Raw genomic sequence first — 15,328 nt, 5'->3', positions numbered from 1 at the left:
TGGCCCAGCTTACTTGTCCAAACACATCTCCCTCTACGTCCCGCCTCGCAGTTTAAGGTCATCCAGGGAGGTCATATTCTCGTTCCCACCAGCATCACAAATATGTCTGGTGGGGATGAGAGACAGGGCCTTCTCGACTGTGGCCCCCTGCCTGCGGAACTCGCTTCCCACCGAGGTAAGATCGGCTTCATCCCTCCTGTCTTTTAGGAAGAAATTGAAGTTGTGGTTCTGGGACCACACTTTTGGACAGCAAGCATAAATAGCATTTTGGATATGGAATTCGACTGGAATAGCGATACGACTGTTAATACTGATTTTATTGTTTTAATTAATGTTCTATTTATTGTTTTAATTGTTGTTATATTGCTTTGTTATATGTAGTGGCATCAAATTGTTGCCAAATGTAAGCCGTCCCGAGTCCCCCTTTGGGGATTGAGAAGGAACAGAGTAGAAATACTGGAAATAAATAAATAAAATAAATAAATTTGATCAAGGAATATTTATATGGTCTTCTTTAGGGGAAAACTGCTTAAAATCTATTTGCCAACATTTTACATAGGTGTCTCCAAATCCGATCTGTTACTTCTTGGAAAAACAATTTTGTAAAATCCCTGCAAGTTGATTTTAGCTACTTTTTTTTCTGAAGTTTTAGGATTATTTCTGGAATAAAATCTTCTTTTATATATACTTTCACATTAACTCAAAACAGAAAGAGGCACAACTGCCCACGAGACCCAGAAGGGACCTTTTGTTTTCAATCTAAAAGAAAAGAAATCCAGTTTCATATAGAAGGAGGAATATTTTTGTCAAAGGGGAAATAATCCCTCCCTTACAATATACTTGCCTTCCATCCACACCCTTTGGATTTTCTTTCTAGTGATGGTTCAAAAGATTGATCACATTTATACAGGCCACCATATCAACATCTGGGCATCATCTGGGCATTTGCTTTTTCCCCCTCTTCCTCCCTTTTATTATTATTATTATTATTATTATTATTATTATTATTATTATTATTATTTCGCGTATTTCTACCCCACCCTTCTCAACCCCGGGGGGGGGGGGGGGGACTCAGGGCGGCTTACAAAGACACAATTCGATGCCAGTATAAACATAACAATGGATAAAACATGTAAACAGCAATTATAACAATTAAGACAGTTTATACATCAAGAAAAACAATCTAATACTCAGCGTTCACCATCTCAGAGTCCGTAATTCATTCCATATTGTCAAATATTATCGATTCTGGTCATCATTGTTCTTATCTAACCGCCAGATTGCCTGAAAGCCTGGTCCCACAACCATGTTTTTAATTTCCTTCTGAAAGAGAGGAGGGATGTCGATGACCTAATTTCCCCGGGGAGTGAATTCCACAGGTGAGGGGCCACCACCGAGAAGGTCCTGCTCCTCGTCTCCACCATCCTCACTTGTGATAGAGGTGGGGTCAAGAGCAGGGCCTCCCCAGAAGATCTCAAACTCCAAGGTGGGACGTAGAGGGAGATGTGTTCGGACAGATATCGGGTTTTGTAGGTCAAGACCAGCACTTTGAATTGTGCTTGGAACTGGATCGGCAGCCAGTGGAGCTGACACAACAGAGGGGTGGTATGCTCCCTGTATGACGCTCCGGTGACTAATCTGGACTAACTGAAGTTTCCAAAGTTTCCAAACAGTCTTCAAAGGCAACCCCACGTAGAGTTGAGGAAATCTATTCAGGATGTAACAAGAGCGTGGACCACTGTGGCCAGATCCGACTTCCCAAGGTACGGGCGCAACTGGTGCACAAGTTTTAGTTGTGCAAAAGCTCTCTCGGCCACCACTGAGACCTGGGGTTCCAAGCTCAGCGATGAATCCAGGATCTTGCTTATTGAGTACCCTCTACCAAGGTCTTCCCTTATAAAGTGAACTTGGGTTTTGTTTTGTTTTACAGAAAAATAATCACCTGCTTTCTGACACTATATAATATAAACACCTTCAATGGACTATCCTAATGCACTCTGGAAAAAATCATTTGCAGGGGAATAGAAAGCTCATTAAAGGAGGCTTGGAAGCTAATAGAAGAATCAATTTAGTGCACTAGGGGAAAGAAGAAAGCCAAAATAAACCCACTTTAATTGGACCAATAGTTGATTGTGTACTTACAAGGAAGAAGTGAAAAACTTTGAGTTATCCCATACATCTCCTATACAAGCAGGGCCTTGACATCTGTTGATGTCTAGTCTCAACACATCCTTCAAAGTGCTGTAAGTGTAACACCTTTTAGCATTAGAAAGCTAATGAAGGATCTTGACATTACCACCTAGAAGCTATTAATACATTCTCTCAGAAGCCCTGATTAACATGGTGGTGTATTCAATGCATTCTGAGAACATATGTGCTCACTAGGGCCAAATCTAATTCTCAGGGACTATTGTGTGCCAAGTTAATGTTGAGACAATCCCAAAGTTATACACAAAAAAGGAGAAGCTATGTTTTTGATGATGGCAGGAGAACAATGCATGTCTACTCCATAGTGCTTGCCCATGCATGTATTAACCAGGACTAGCCCTGTTTAGCTGCCAAGATCAGCCAAGCTCTGGTACCTTCGGGATATTATTTTGCCATGATTTAGATCATATTATTACCCTTTACAAGAATAATCCACTTCCGAGCACAATTCAAAGTGCTGGTCTTGACCTATAAAGCCTTACATGGTTCCGGCCTAGCTTACTTGTCTGAACGTGTCTCCCTCTACGTCCCACCTCACAGCTTAAGATCGTCCGGGGAGGCCCTGCTCTCGATCCCACCAGCTTCGCAAATGCGGGGACAAGGGACAGGGCCTTCTCAGCTGTGCCCCCACCCCCATCCCCCATCTGTGGAACTCATTCTCCAGCGAGATCAGGTCGGCTTCTTCCCTCCTGTCTTTCAGGAAGAAATTGAAACCACCGTTCTGGGACCAGACCTTTGGACAACAGATATAACAGCACTTTGGATGTGGAATTGAACTTTTTTTTTTGTCGTGTCAGGAGCGACGTGAGAAACTGCAAGTTGCTTCTGGTGTGAGAGAATTGGCCATCTGCAAGGATGTTGCCCAGGGGATGTCCGGATGATTTTTGATGTTTTTATCATCCTTGTGGGAGGCTTCTCTCATGTCCCCGTATGAGGAGCTGGAGCTGATAGAGGGAGCTCATCCGCCTCTCCCCGGATTCGAACCTTCGACCTGTCGGTCTTCAGTCCTGCCGGCACAGGGGTTTAACCCACTGTGCCACCGGGGGCTCCTGGAATTGAACTGGAATGGCTTTATGGTTTTGATAAATGCTTTTAACTGTTTTTTAACTTAATCGATCTATCTATTGTTTTAAACTGTTGTTATATTGTTGTATTTCCTTGTATGTATGGCATCGAATTGTTGCCGAGTGTAAGCCGTCCTGAGTCCCCACCCCCCTCTGCCCCTGGGGGTTGAGATGGACGGGGTAGAAATGGTGGAAATAATAATAATAATAATAATAATAATAATAATAATAATAATAATAATAATTTCAATCAATTGGACATATATGTGATCATTCACCATTCAATAATTGGTCCAATGGTTCTACTCTAGTTGGGAAAACCAACAGGATTCAAGCTAATATTTGTAAATCTAAGCAACACAAAAACCCCACCACAACACAAACAAACTTTCTGAACATTTAGCTTTTTCAGCCATCTCTTGATTTTATCTGGTAAATGTATGGTAGGGTGGAATTAAACAACAGAACCGTACTAATTTAGTTATCCTCTTTAAGTAATGAGTAGTGGCAAGCTACTCATGAACCAGGCCTTGATGGATCATGAAGTAATATCTTCACTGAGCCAAAAAAAAAAAAAATGGAAAAAACATACTTTTGAGATTTGGACTAATGCGTTACCAATATGGATCATTTTTTTCTTTTAAAAAAATAGTACTGGTGCAACATTTTGATGTTCAGACTTAGATCCTATTGTTAGTCCATACTAAAGTGAACCCACGTAATCAATAGGATTTACATCACTGTTGGATGCAATGGGGTTACTCCAGTTAGCACTTCCAAAAGAATTCTGGCCCAGGGCAGGGTTTTAGCAATCACTTTAATAAGACAATCTATGCACCACAATGTTATATCAGCTTTCCTCAAGGGTGGTTGAGTTGATTGTCAAGTTTTACTATGTCTTCTCCTGCCTTGACAGATAACACGGAGTGACACGGGCATTTGAAGTTCTTACCCTATATTCTGTTTTGGTTTTTAAAATCTCTTTAAGCAATCACAGCACATTGAAAAAATATCTGTTCAGCTAGGGGCTAATTTAGAAATGCACATACATCATTTGGTTTCATTACACTTGATTACTGCTAGCTGAAAGTGTCAATTAACTCTGCTGAAAAGCGCTGCATCTGAGATTATACAAAAGTTTTGACTGTGAAGTTAAATCTCTAGTGGCCCATTCACACTTGGAAGTCAGCTAGAAAGATGAATAGGCAAAACAGAGCAAATTAACCATTTCTGTCACTCCTTGAAGAATGCAATGTGCATTGTACAACACATTTAGGAATGTAGGGGAACCTATAGTTACAAAGGTTCCCTCTGAAAACTTTTCACTATGAAACAATTTGGAGATATTCAATGTATTGTCGAAGGGTTTCATGGCTGGAATCGCTGGGTTGTTGTAGTTTTTTTCGGGCTATATGGCCATGTTCTAGAGGCATTCTCTCCTGACGTTTCACCTGCATCTATGGCAAGCATCCTCTGAGATAGTGAGGTCTGTTGGAACTAGGAAAATGGGTTTATATATTTGTGGAATGACCAGGGTGGGACAAAGAACTCTTGTCTGCTGGAGCTAGGTGTGAATGTTTCAACTGACCACCTTGATTAATATTTGATGGCCTGGCAGTGCCTGGGGCAATCTTTTGTTGAGAGGTGATTAGATGTTTTCCCTCTGTTGTTTTGCTGTTGTAATTTTTGAGTTTTTTAATACTGGTAGCCAGGTTTTGTTCATTTTCATGGTTTCCTCCTTTCTGTTGAAATTGTACACATGCTTGTGGATTTCAATGGCTTCTCTGTGTAGTATGACATGGTGGTTGTTAGAGTGGTCCAGCATTTCTGTGTTCTCAAATAATATGCTGTGTCCAGGACATCTAATCACCTCTCAACAAAAGATTGCCCCAGGCACTGCCAGGCCATCAAATGCTAATCAAGGTGGTCAGTTGAAACATTCACACCTAGCTCCAGCAGGCAAGAGTTCTTTGTCCCACCCTGGTCATTCCATAGATATATAAACCCATTTTCCTAGTTCCAACAGACCTCACTACCTCTGAGGATGCTTGCCATAGATACAGGTGAAACGTCAGGAGAGAATGCCTCTAGAACATGGCCATAGAGCTCGAAAAAACCTACAACAACACAATCTGGAGATAAACAATGCATGTTCAGAGATATCATTTTCCTCAATGAAAGAGAAGAGGCAGCAGTGCAGATGGCTCAGGACATATGACTAAAAGTCTTCTTGAGCAGAAGAAGATGGCAAAGGTTGTGTGTATGTGTTAAGGAAAATATTGTCCTTTCAGGCATCTGGGGATTCTGGGAGCACAAACCCAAAAAATGCCAAACTTTGGGATTCTGCTCAAGGAAGTAGCTAGAAGCAGGTAATAATGCTACAACTGGATCAGTAAAGAGGTACAATTTTTTTTAATGTTATTCATCCAATCTGCCAGCTACACTCTTGGTTGTGAGATACTCAAGCTCACATACCTTTGCTACAGATTTAGCAAGTGGCATTTGGCCACTTACATGCCTTTAATTTGCTTTTGCAGATCAAAAGATGGCCATTTTAAAGTGATTTGTGTTCCCAAAGTGATCTGGAAACCCTAAGGGCAAAATTCCAACATGGACCACAGAGAAATACATTTGAACCTTCCCTGCTTTGCCATTTAGAATGATTTTGTAATGGAGGAAAAACTGGCACAAGTGTCAAAATCCTTTTTTGAAAAACACACTGATGAATTATGCTCCAGAGCTTCAGAACCTGTAATGTCCTTTTAGCTCCCTTTGGAGGTGTTTGATGGATGAAAAACAGGGGAGAGGATTTTTGATCTGTACTTTGGTTGCCAGAAGGAGAAAAAAACGCTCAAAAACTTATCGCTAAGCTACTATAAAGCTCAGGCCATTTTGTAAAAACGAAGAAAATGTGCTTTCAGGCTTGATCTTAACATTATGTGGGTCATAGGTAAGGGGCTTACTTAGGTTAATGTTTCATGCATACCATCCTGTCTGACTCCACTTACCATGTACACTAGATTATACACATAACTAATCACTGGCTTCTGCCACTGATTGTGTGTGAGTACATATGAATATATATATGCGTGTGTATGTGTGTGTGTGTGCCTTCAGGTTGCCTGTTGACTTACGGTAACCCCTGGTTTCTTAATCGAGGAATACTCAGAGTTGTTTTACCATTTCCTTCCTCTGAAATATAATCTAGAGCACCTAGTAATTCATTGGTCTAACTAGAACTGACCCTGCTTAGTTTCCAAGATCAAAGAGGATCTGCTACCATTAGGGGATTTAGGCCACTGGTTACTAGTGTTCTACATGTGAGTGACCCAGTAGACACACTCAATCCATTTCATGCATGATACCTTTACACATGCAAGTGCTTTTTCCATGGGCTGGACTGTATATAAAATGGTAGGGTGCTATTGCACTCATACCCAGTTGGAGGATTTCCCAGAGACATCTGGTTGATCATTGTGGAAACAGAAGACTGGGCTAAAACGGCTGTTCCTCTGATCCATCAGGCCTGCTATGTCTCCTGCTTGACCATCCAATCCAAAGATGAAAAATACCAGCTTAGTTGTGCTGATAATGCTCAGATATCAGTGCAATCTTCTGATAGATGGGACGGAATGAAATCTTGTTTGTTTGTTTTCACATTACAAAAGTACATCTATAGATGACAAATAGCTGGAAGCATGCTGGCAAAGTGAGGAAAGACAGGACGATCAGGGTCTCTCAACCTCTCCTGTGACATTCTCAGTTTAGTTCCCAAAATCCATCTGGCTGAGGAAGGTCCCTGAGAAATGGTCCTCACTGTTGCCAGCCATGTGATGAGGGAGCTGCCGCGGGCTCAAGGGGCAAACGGAGACCAAAGAAATGCCCAGGGAGCCAAAAACGAAGGCAACATTTCATATCAAGGACGAGGGGAAATAATGAAATGCGAAAGCAGTTAGCCCCGCTAGAGCAAAATGCGTAACAGGCTCCGTAGTGAGACATCTTGGTCCGTGACCAATAGAAATGTCCTGCCTCTTTTTGCTTTCCAATAAGAGGCTCTACCAACCCTGAGCAACATCCAAACACACATATACACACATACATGGACAGACAGACACAACACACTGATGTGGTGTTCTTGGCCAGAGAAGGCCTTTGTATGTCCACATGTCATACGCATGCGACACAAAATTATCACTACGGGTTGGGTGCAGAAGAAGCGTTATGCCAAGATATAAAGAGCCCTATAGGGTAAAGGCTGGCTGACAACAACCAACATTTGTTGCCATGGAAGTGGAACCCAAAGACAAAGAAAAAAGGGGGTGAACCACAGCAGTGGAAATCTCCTATGCACCCTATGCCACAGAGATGTCAGTGGCGCCCTCTGAAAAAATGGCAGAGGGCTCTTTTGGAAACCAACAAACCAACGGAAACATCAGGCTGGAGACAAATTTCCAGCCCCAGCTAGACAGAAGCAGGAAGGCCCCACTCTAAGTGGACCTCAAGCCGATCCCTTCCACCTTCTTCTGTCCTCCAAAACAAAGCCATCCTCAATCCACCCAGAAGATTCCATAAAAGAGTGAATAGCCAAGTGCACAGGGATGGGATGGGCTGGACTGGACTCAGGCAGAGCTGTCTTTGCCTGTGGACATTACTTTTAAACTTTTCCATCTTGCTTTGCGCTCTTGTTATGTCATCAGATTTCTGTTAGGGCATCTGCAGGCACAAGTCCTCTCTTTTTCCCACTTGTCACCTTGATGTAACCCTCATTCTCCTTGGTCTTCCCCACACCAACACAGATCTAGGGAGAAAAAAAAGGAAAATGTTGTTAAGAGGACTCTAGAGACAAACAGAAAAAATGATACTCGGATGTCAGAGTTTTGATAAAAGAGCAAAAGAGTGGGTGGGAAGAGAAAGCAGACGGATTGTCAGATTGCCCTGAGGGTTTGCTAATCCATGAACATCAGGGCTGTCAAGTTACAATTTCTAAATATTGCTTATCACAATTTTTAAAAAACCAAAGGTGTCTATAGACACATACAATAAAAACACATTCAGAGTCTGTAGCAACATGTCTTGGGTCATATACAAAAAAAAAAATCCACCAAGATATTTTGCTGTTAAAATGGTGCAGGAAATGGTATCACAACCTCCTGCCCAAGTCAACATGGATCATTTATCAGGTGTAATAAATTTATTTATTTACGTATATCATTTTTACCTCACCCATATCAGCCCAAAGACAACTCAGGGCGGCGAACAATCGACACAATTCGATGCCATATATAAAATACACACATCAATAAAAATAAAATATCACGTTACAATATATCTAAAAACATCAAACCAGTGAACAATACCATTTTAAAAACTATGTTGTCATATTCAGTCCTCATCCATTCCGTCGTTTTAGCCATTCCTAGGTCATTTTCTAATTCAGGTTTATCTGATTAAGCTGAGGCTCCAAAAGCTTGCTCTAAGAGCCAAGTTTTCAGGGGTTTTTTTTGAAAGCTTAGGAGGGAGTGGGCCGATCTGATATCCCTGGGCAGGGAGTTCCACAGGGAGTTCCGTAGATCATTTCAACACCTAACGAGTGAAACCTACACATCTCCAACCCTTCTCTATCATTATGTGCTATCAAGTTGGCTTCAGCTTATGGAGACCTTAAGAATGAGACCTCCAAGAAATCCAATTACTAACAGTGCTGCTGATATCTTGCAAAATAAGGCCACGCTTTCCTTTATTAAGTGAATCCACTTGCAATATTGTGGTATGGTAGTTAGGTGGTTAAACCTGGACTCCAGAGACCAGAGTTTGAATCCCTGCTCAACCATGGATACCTGATAGGCAATCTTAGTCTCTTTCCACACAGCTGTATAAAATCTACATTGGATTATATGGCAGTGTGGACTCAGATAATCCAGTTCAAAGCAGATATTGTGGATTATCTGCCTCGATATTCTGATCTATATGGCTGTGTGGAAGGGCCCTTGGGCAAATTGCACTTTCTAAGCCTCAGAGAAAGTCAAGGGCAGACTGCCTCTTAACAAATCTTGCCAAGAAAATTCCATGATAGGTACACCTATTGTTTTTCTCTTTTTCTAGAAGAAGAAGAAGAAGAACTTTATTTTTCTACCCCGCCTCCATCTCGCCGAAGGGACTCGGGGCAGCTTACATGGGGCCCAAGCCCAAGACAGAATACAATTAAAAACAAAGCAATAACAATTAAGACAGCATAAAACAGCGTAAAACAACATAGCTAGCAACAACAATAATAGCAGACTAATTTTGGAGGGGGGGGGGGGGGAAGAAGGCCACTACGTGAGCTAGTTAAAGGATAAGGTGGTTTAGTAAGGTGGATAACAACGTATAATGGTATAGGAAATATCATGGAAACAGAGCAAATTAACAGGATCAGAAACAATTCAGTTAATATAGTATAGGACATCAGATTAAACGATAATTCAGGTCATGATAAAGGCCATTTGTCATAGGAGTTGTCAATCGAAAGCACGACGAAACATCCACATCTTTAATTCCTTACTGAATGTGGCTAGGGAGGCTGCCAGCCTAATCTTCTTGGGGAGGGAGTTCCAGAGACAGGGGGCCACCACCGAGAATGCCCTCTCTCTCGTCCCCACCAACCGTGCCTGAGACGGGGACGGGAGTGAGAGAAGAGCATCCCCGGAAGATTTTAAGGACCATGTGGGCTCGTAAGGGAGGAGGCGGTTGCGCAGATAGGCAGGTCCTGAACCATTCCTACAACTCCAGTGTAATCCTTTTTGCTTGTAGTGAAAAAGTTTAGATTTCATTTCCTTGCAGACCCATTTTTGGCAGTCCATATTATTTGTAGAACTCTGTTCCAACTCTATATTTCAAATGAATTGATTCTCTGTGGTCCCATCAACTTTTTTCACTGTCCACAAATAGAAATTGGAAATACTATGGCCTACATGATCCTGACTTTAGTATAAAAACAAAGCAATAACAAAGGTAAGAACTAATAATTGCTGGTCTATTTATGTGAGCTGCTTGAGGTGGCTGCCTCAATCTGCCTAGTGGGAGTGCTTTGGGGCTGTTTTTCACCCTACTTCCACCCCTTCTTTGTGCCCCTTCTAATCTCTGCATTGCAATGTTATGGATCTCACTTCCTTTGTTAGGTGTTTGTAACTACCCGCCCCCTTCTTTCATGTCACAGATTATCTTAGTTTTGTCTGCCAGTGACATATTAAGATACATCAAAATGAATCTGTCTGCAGGGGCCCATTGGGACTAGATACTAAAGTATCAGACAGACAGATCAAGGGGCTCCGAGATCATTAGCAGGTCTTTGTTAGTTTCAGAAGGGAGGGAACTTGCAATGCACAGGAGTCTTTGACTCAAACATTCTAGTGATAACAACAGATGGTGTCTATTGTTGGGAATGTAAGACCATACCTGTACATTATTGTTATTTTTGCTGTTGTATGCCTTCAAGTAGTCTCCAATTTACGGCAACCCTATCACGGGATATTCTGAGGCTAAGACTGTGTGACTTGCCCCAAGTTACTTCATGACAGAGTGGTAAATCAAATGCTATTTTCCAGAGTCCTGGGGCCCTTCCGCACAGCCATGTTGTTGTTGTTCATTTGTTCAGTTGTTTCCGACTCTTCGTGATCTCATGGACCAGCCCATGCCAGAGCTCCCTGTTGGCCGTCACCACCACCAACTCCTTCAAGGTCAAGCCAGTCACTTCAAGGATACCATCAATCCATCTTGCCCTTTGTCGGCCCCTCTTCCTTTATCCTTCCATTTTCCCCAGCATAATTGTCCTCTCTAAGCTTTCCTGTCTTCTCATTATGTGGCCAAAGTACTTCATCTTGGCCTCTACTATTCTTCTCTCCAATGAGCAATCAGGCTTTGTTTCTTGAAGTATGGACTGGTTGGACCTTCTCACAGTCCAAGGCATTCTCAGAACTTTCCTCCATCCAGCACCACAGTACAAAAGCATCTATCTTCCTTCACTCAGCCTTCCCTATGGCCCAGCTCTCAAATCCGTAGGTGGCTACGGGGAATGCCATTGCTTTAACTATGCGGATTTTCGTTGCCAGTGTGATGTCTCTACTCTTCACTAGGTTATTGAGATTGGACATTGCTCTCCTCCCAAGAAGTAAGCGTCTCCTGATTTCCTGGCTGCAGTCTGCATCTGTAGTAATCTTTGCACCTAGAAATACAAAGTCTGTCACTGCCTCCATGTTTTCTCCCTCTATTTCCCAGTTGTCAATCATTCCTTTTGCCATAATCTTGGAGCAGCTGCAACCCAGCATTTGCGCTTTCTTCTTTCATCTTGATTAGAAGGCACCTCAGCTCCTCCTCGCTTTTTGCCATCAAAGTGGTGTCATCTGCATATCTAAGGTTGTTAATGTTTCTTCCAGCAATTTTCACCCCAGCCTTACATTCGCATGATGTGTTCTGCATACAAGTTGAATAGGTTGGGTTGGAGTATACAACCCTGCCGTACACCTTTCCCAATCCTGAACCAGTCTGTTGTTCCATGATCAGTTCTTACTGGTGCTACTTGGTCCTTATACAGATTCCTCAGGAGAGAGACAATGTGATTTGGTATGCCCATCCCACCAAGAACTTGCCACAATTTATTATAATCCACATAGTCAAAGGCTTTAGAATAGTCAATAAAACAGAAATAGATGTTTTTCTGAAACTCCATGCCTTTCTCCATTATCCAGCGGATATTGGCAATTTGGTCTCTCGTTCCTCTGCCTTTTCTAAACCTACACAGCCATATAATCCAGAATTTCAAGGCAGATAATCCACAATATCTGCTTTGAACAGGGTTATCTGAGTCCACACTGCCATATAACTCAGTTCAAAGTAGATAATGTGAGATTTTATACAGCTGTGTGGAAGAGGCCCTAGTCTAATCACAGCCCAACAAAAAAAAATCTAGGTTGTTTTGATTTTTTTACCTGTGTCTGGGGTTATTTGGGGGTGCTGATTCAGATGTTGGACTGCAACTCTTGCCTGCACAGGCAATGCTACTGGATGCTGGAAGGTGCAGTCCAATAATGTTAGGGGAATCACATAATCCCTGCTTTGGGGTACAGATTGCTTGTCCCAGTTGCTGAGTGTTTGCCCTTACCTGGTTTTCCTTAAGGCTCAGCTGTCCCTGCTCCTTATTGCCATAGAAAGTCCGATTGCAAGTCCACACTGTTTCACCCGGACGAACCCGCTGCACAAAATTGGCTGGGAAGAAGCCTATGCGGTCGCCCAACTTTCCCTAGAACAGAGAATTTAAATTGTGAACTTTGTTTGAAATACTCATGTACCATTTTAAGGTAGTTTACACATGAAACAAATATAAAATAATACAAAAACAGCAACTGGAACCGTTAAGTGTCCAAAATTAAAAAAATAAATAAAAAAGTAGTGAGTTTTTACAAATGTCTATTTAAAAGCCTTAGCCAACTTTATACTAATCACATAAAAGCAGATAGGTAAATTCTGTGTTGAGATAATAAATGTTGATGTAGGTATCCACCAGCATGAAAACGAAAAAACGAAATGCAAAGATACAGAATGGGGAACAATGCCTGGCTCGAGAGCAGTACATGTGAAAAAGATCTTGGAGTCCTCGTGGACAACAAGTTAAATATGAGCCAATAATGTCATGTGGTGGTAAAAAAAGCCAATGGGATTTTGGCCTGCATCAATAGGAGCATAGTGTCTAGATCTAGGGAAGTCATGCTACCCCTCTATTCTGCCTTGGTTAGACCACACCTGGAATATTGTGTCCAATTCTGGGCACCACAATTCAAGAGAGATATTGACAAGCTGGAATGTGTCCAGAGGAAGGCAACTAAAATGATCAAGGGTCTGGAGAACAAGCCCTATGAAGAGTGGCTTAAAGAGCTGGGCACGTTTAGCCTGAAGAAGAGAAGGCTGACAGGAGATATGATAGCCATGTATAAATATGTGAGAGGAAGTTATAGGGAGGAGGAAGCAAGCTTGTTTTCTGCTTCCCTGGAGACTAGGACACGGAACAATGGCTTCAAACTACAAGAAAGGAGATTCCATCTGAACATGAGGAAGAACTTCCTGACTGTGAGAGCCGTTCAGCAGTGGAACTCTCTGTCCCGGAGTGTGGTGGAGGCTCCTTCTTTGGAAGCTTTAAAACAGAGGCTAGATGGCCATCTGTCAGGGGTGCTTTGAATGAAGTATTCCTGCTTCTTGGCAGGGGGTTGGACTGGATGGTCCATGAGGTCTCTTCCAACTCTATGATTCTAACATTTTGAATATACACATATTTTACTCACCATACTTCTGATGGTGTTTTTTTTTTTTAAATGTGGGCAGTGAAAACAATATTTATTTTGCCAGGTTTTCAGTGGGTTTTATTTGTTTGTTAATTGGACCGCCTTTCATATTGTTTGTTTTGACAGCCTCATTTTTCTTTCTTTCTTTCCTTCTTGTATTAAGATTTTGTGTTATTGTTATAAACCACCTTGAGGGCACTTATGGAGGAGGTGCTCAAAGGCAGTATGTAAATGTCTTTATAAATAAATACTTACATTTATAAACCTTGTAAGACTGCAGACATTACATCTCATTTTACATCATTAAAGTGACTAGATGCAAATCTCCCTGATTGCTTGAAACAGGTGCTCCTTGAGTTTTTGAACCTCACAAGATTAGTTCTCTAGAACAGTGTTTCCCAACCTGTGGTCTGTGGACCATCAGTGGTCCAAAAGAAGGAAAATATGGTCCGCAGCCTCACAATTACTACACTGTTGCGTCAAAACCATACGGCAATGAGAACAAATGGTCTTGCGAAATCCTCTTATAGTGCCGAAGCAACGGGATGTCAGAAAGGAGAGGTCTCTACTACCACATCAGCTCTAGATTATTAAATATGGTTTTCTGTGGGTGAGCAGATGGCGACTGTTGGATGGCATATGTTCTGTATCAGAAACTAGAGCTGAAGTGGTCTATCTAATGCAATTTTTTGAATCAGCACCCCAAATAACCAAACTAAATCTAAACATGACCAAAAACAGATTCATAACCCCTTTCAATACTAATGTTGGAGAAAGGTCCCTGGTCAAAGTAGACTGTGGTCAAAGTGGTCCTTGGTCAAGTGCTCCCTGGTCAAAAAAGGCTGGGAACCACTGCTCTAGAGCAAGATGGAAATAATATTTAAAATACCTATACACAGGGGCGGCTCAACCATTATCCAAAGTAAGCATTCGCGATAGAGTTGATTTTGCCCAGGGGCGCTCTTGAGGCACTCTTGGGGGAAAATAGACCTTGACATATGCGAGTTGTAGTTACTGGGATGTATAGTTCACCTACAATCAAAGAGCATTCTGAACTCCACCAATGATGGAATTGAACCAAATATAGCACACAGAACTCCCACGACGAAAGAAAATATATATCAATGATTGGTTGGGGGGGGGGGGGGCAAAATACTGTGTGCTTACTGTTGAAAATTACCTAGGGCTGCCTCTGCCTATACAAGTCAATTTAGACATGATACAAATGTTCCATATATTATATGTATATACATATAATATTGATAATATAATGTAATCCAATATAATACTACTACTACTAATATGATATTATAATTATATATTTTATATTAAATGTAATATTACTAATAATATTACAGTATAATGTTATAGTACAATGTAATATATAATATTAATATTGTGCTATGGTAATAATATAATATATTGTATTTACTTTTTACTTGTAAACTGCTCTGAGTCCCCCTCGGGATGAGAAATAATAAATAAATAATGGGAATATTAGGAAACAAGAGAATTAATGGAAAGGAACAAGAAACGTTTAAAACTATGATTCGAGTTGGACAAGAAGTTTTTGCATGGGGGTGGAAAGATGAAAAAAGTGGACATTGGAAAACTGGAACAAATGAACAGGAACAATTTCAAATACTGGCAAGTGTAATGACGGAGGATACACAAGGGGATAAAATAGAGGAAATAAAAAACAAATGGACAACATATATAGAATTGGTAAAAATGGATAAAGCCAAT

General features: G+C 41.4%; 1 protein-coding gene across 2 annotated transcripts in view; it reads right to left on the bottom strand.

The window, feature by feature from the left end:
* Positions 1-6,809: 6,809 nt before the first annotated feature.
* Positions 6,810-15,328, bottom strand: part of STAC2 (SH3 and cysteine rich domain 2) — a 94,782-nt gene continuing 86,263 nt past the window's right edge. For both annotated transcript variants that reach the window (XM_060781089.2, XM_060781087.2), the window contains exons 10-11: positions 12,409-12,546; positions 6,810-8,070 (exon numbers count right to left, since the gene is read on the bottom strand). In XM_060781089.2, coding sequence (XP_060637072.2) covers positions 7,966-8,070; positions 12,409-12,546 — 243 coding nt within the window. In that variant the 3' untranslated portion in view covers positions 6,810-7,965. The remainder of the gene's footprint in view (positions 8,071-12,408; positions 12,547-15,328) is intronic.

The sequence above is a fragment of the Anolis sagrei genome, chromosome 6, assembly GCF_037176765.1.
Source record: "Anolis sagrei isolate rAnoSag1 chromosome 6, rAnoSag1.mat, whole genome shotgun sequence".
Classification (NCBI taxonomy): domain Eukaryota; kingdom Metazoa; phylum Chordata; class Lepidosauria; order Squamata; family Dactyloidae; genus Anolis; species Anolis sagrei.
This window is presented reverse-complemented; position numbering and strand designations above follow the sequence as displayed.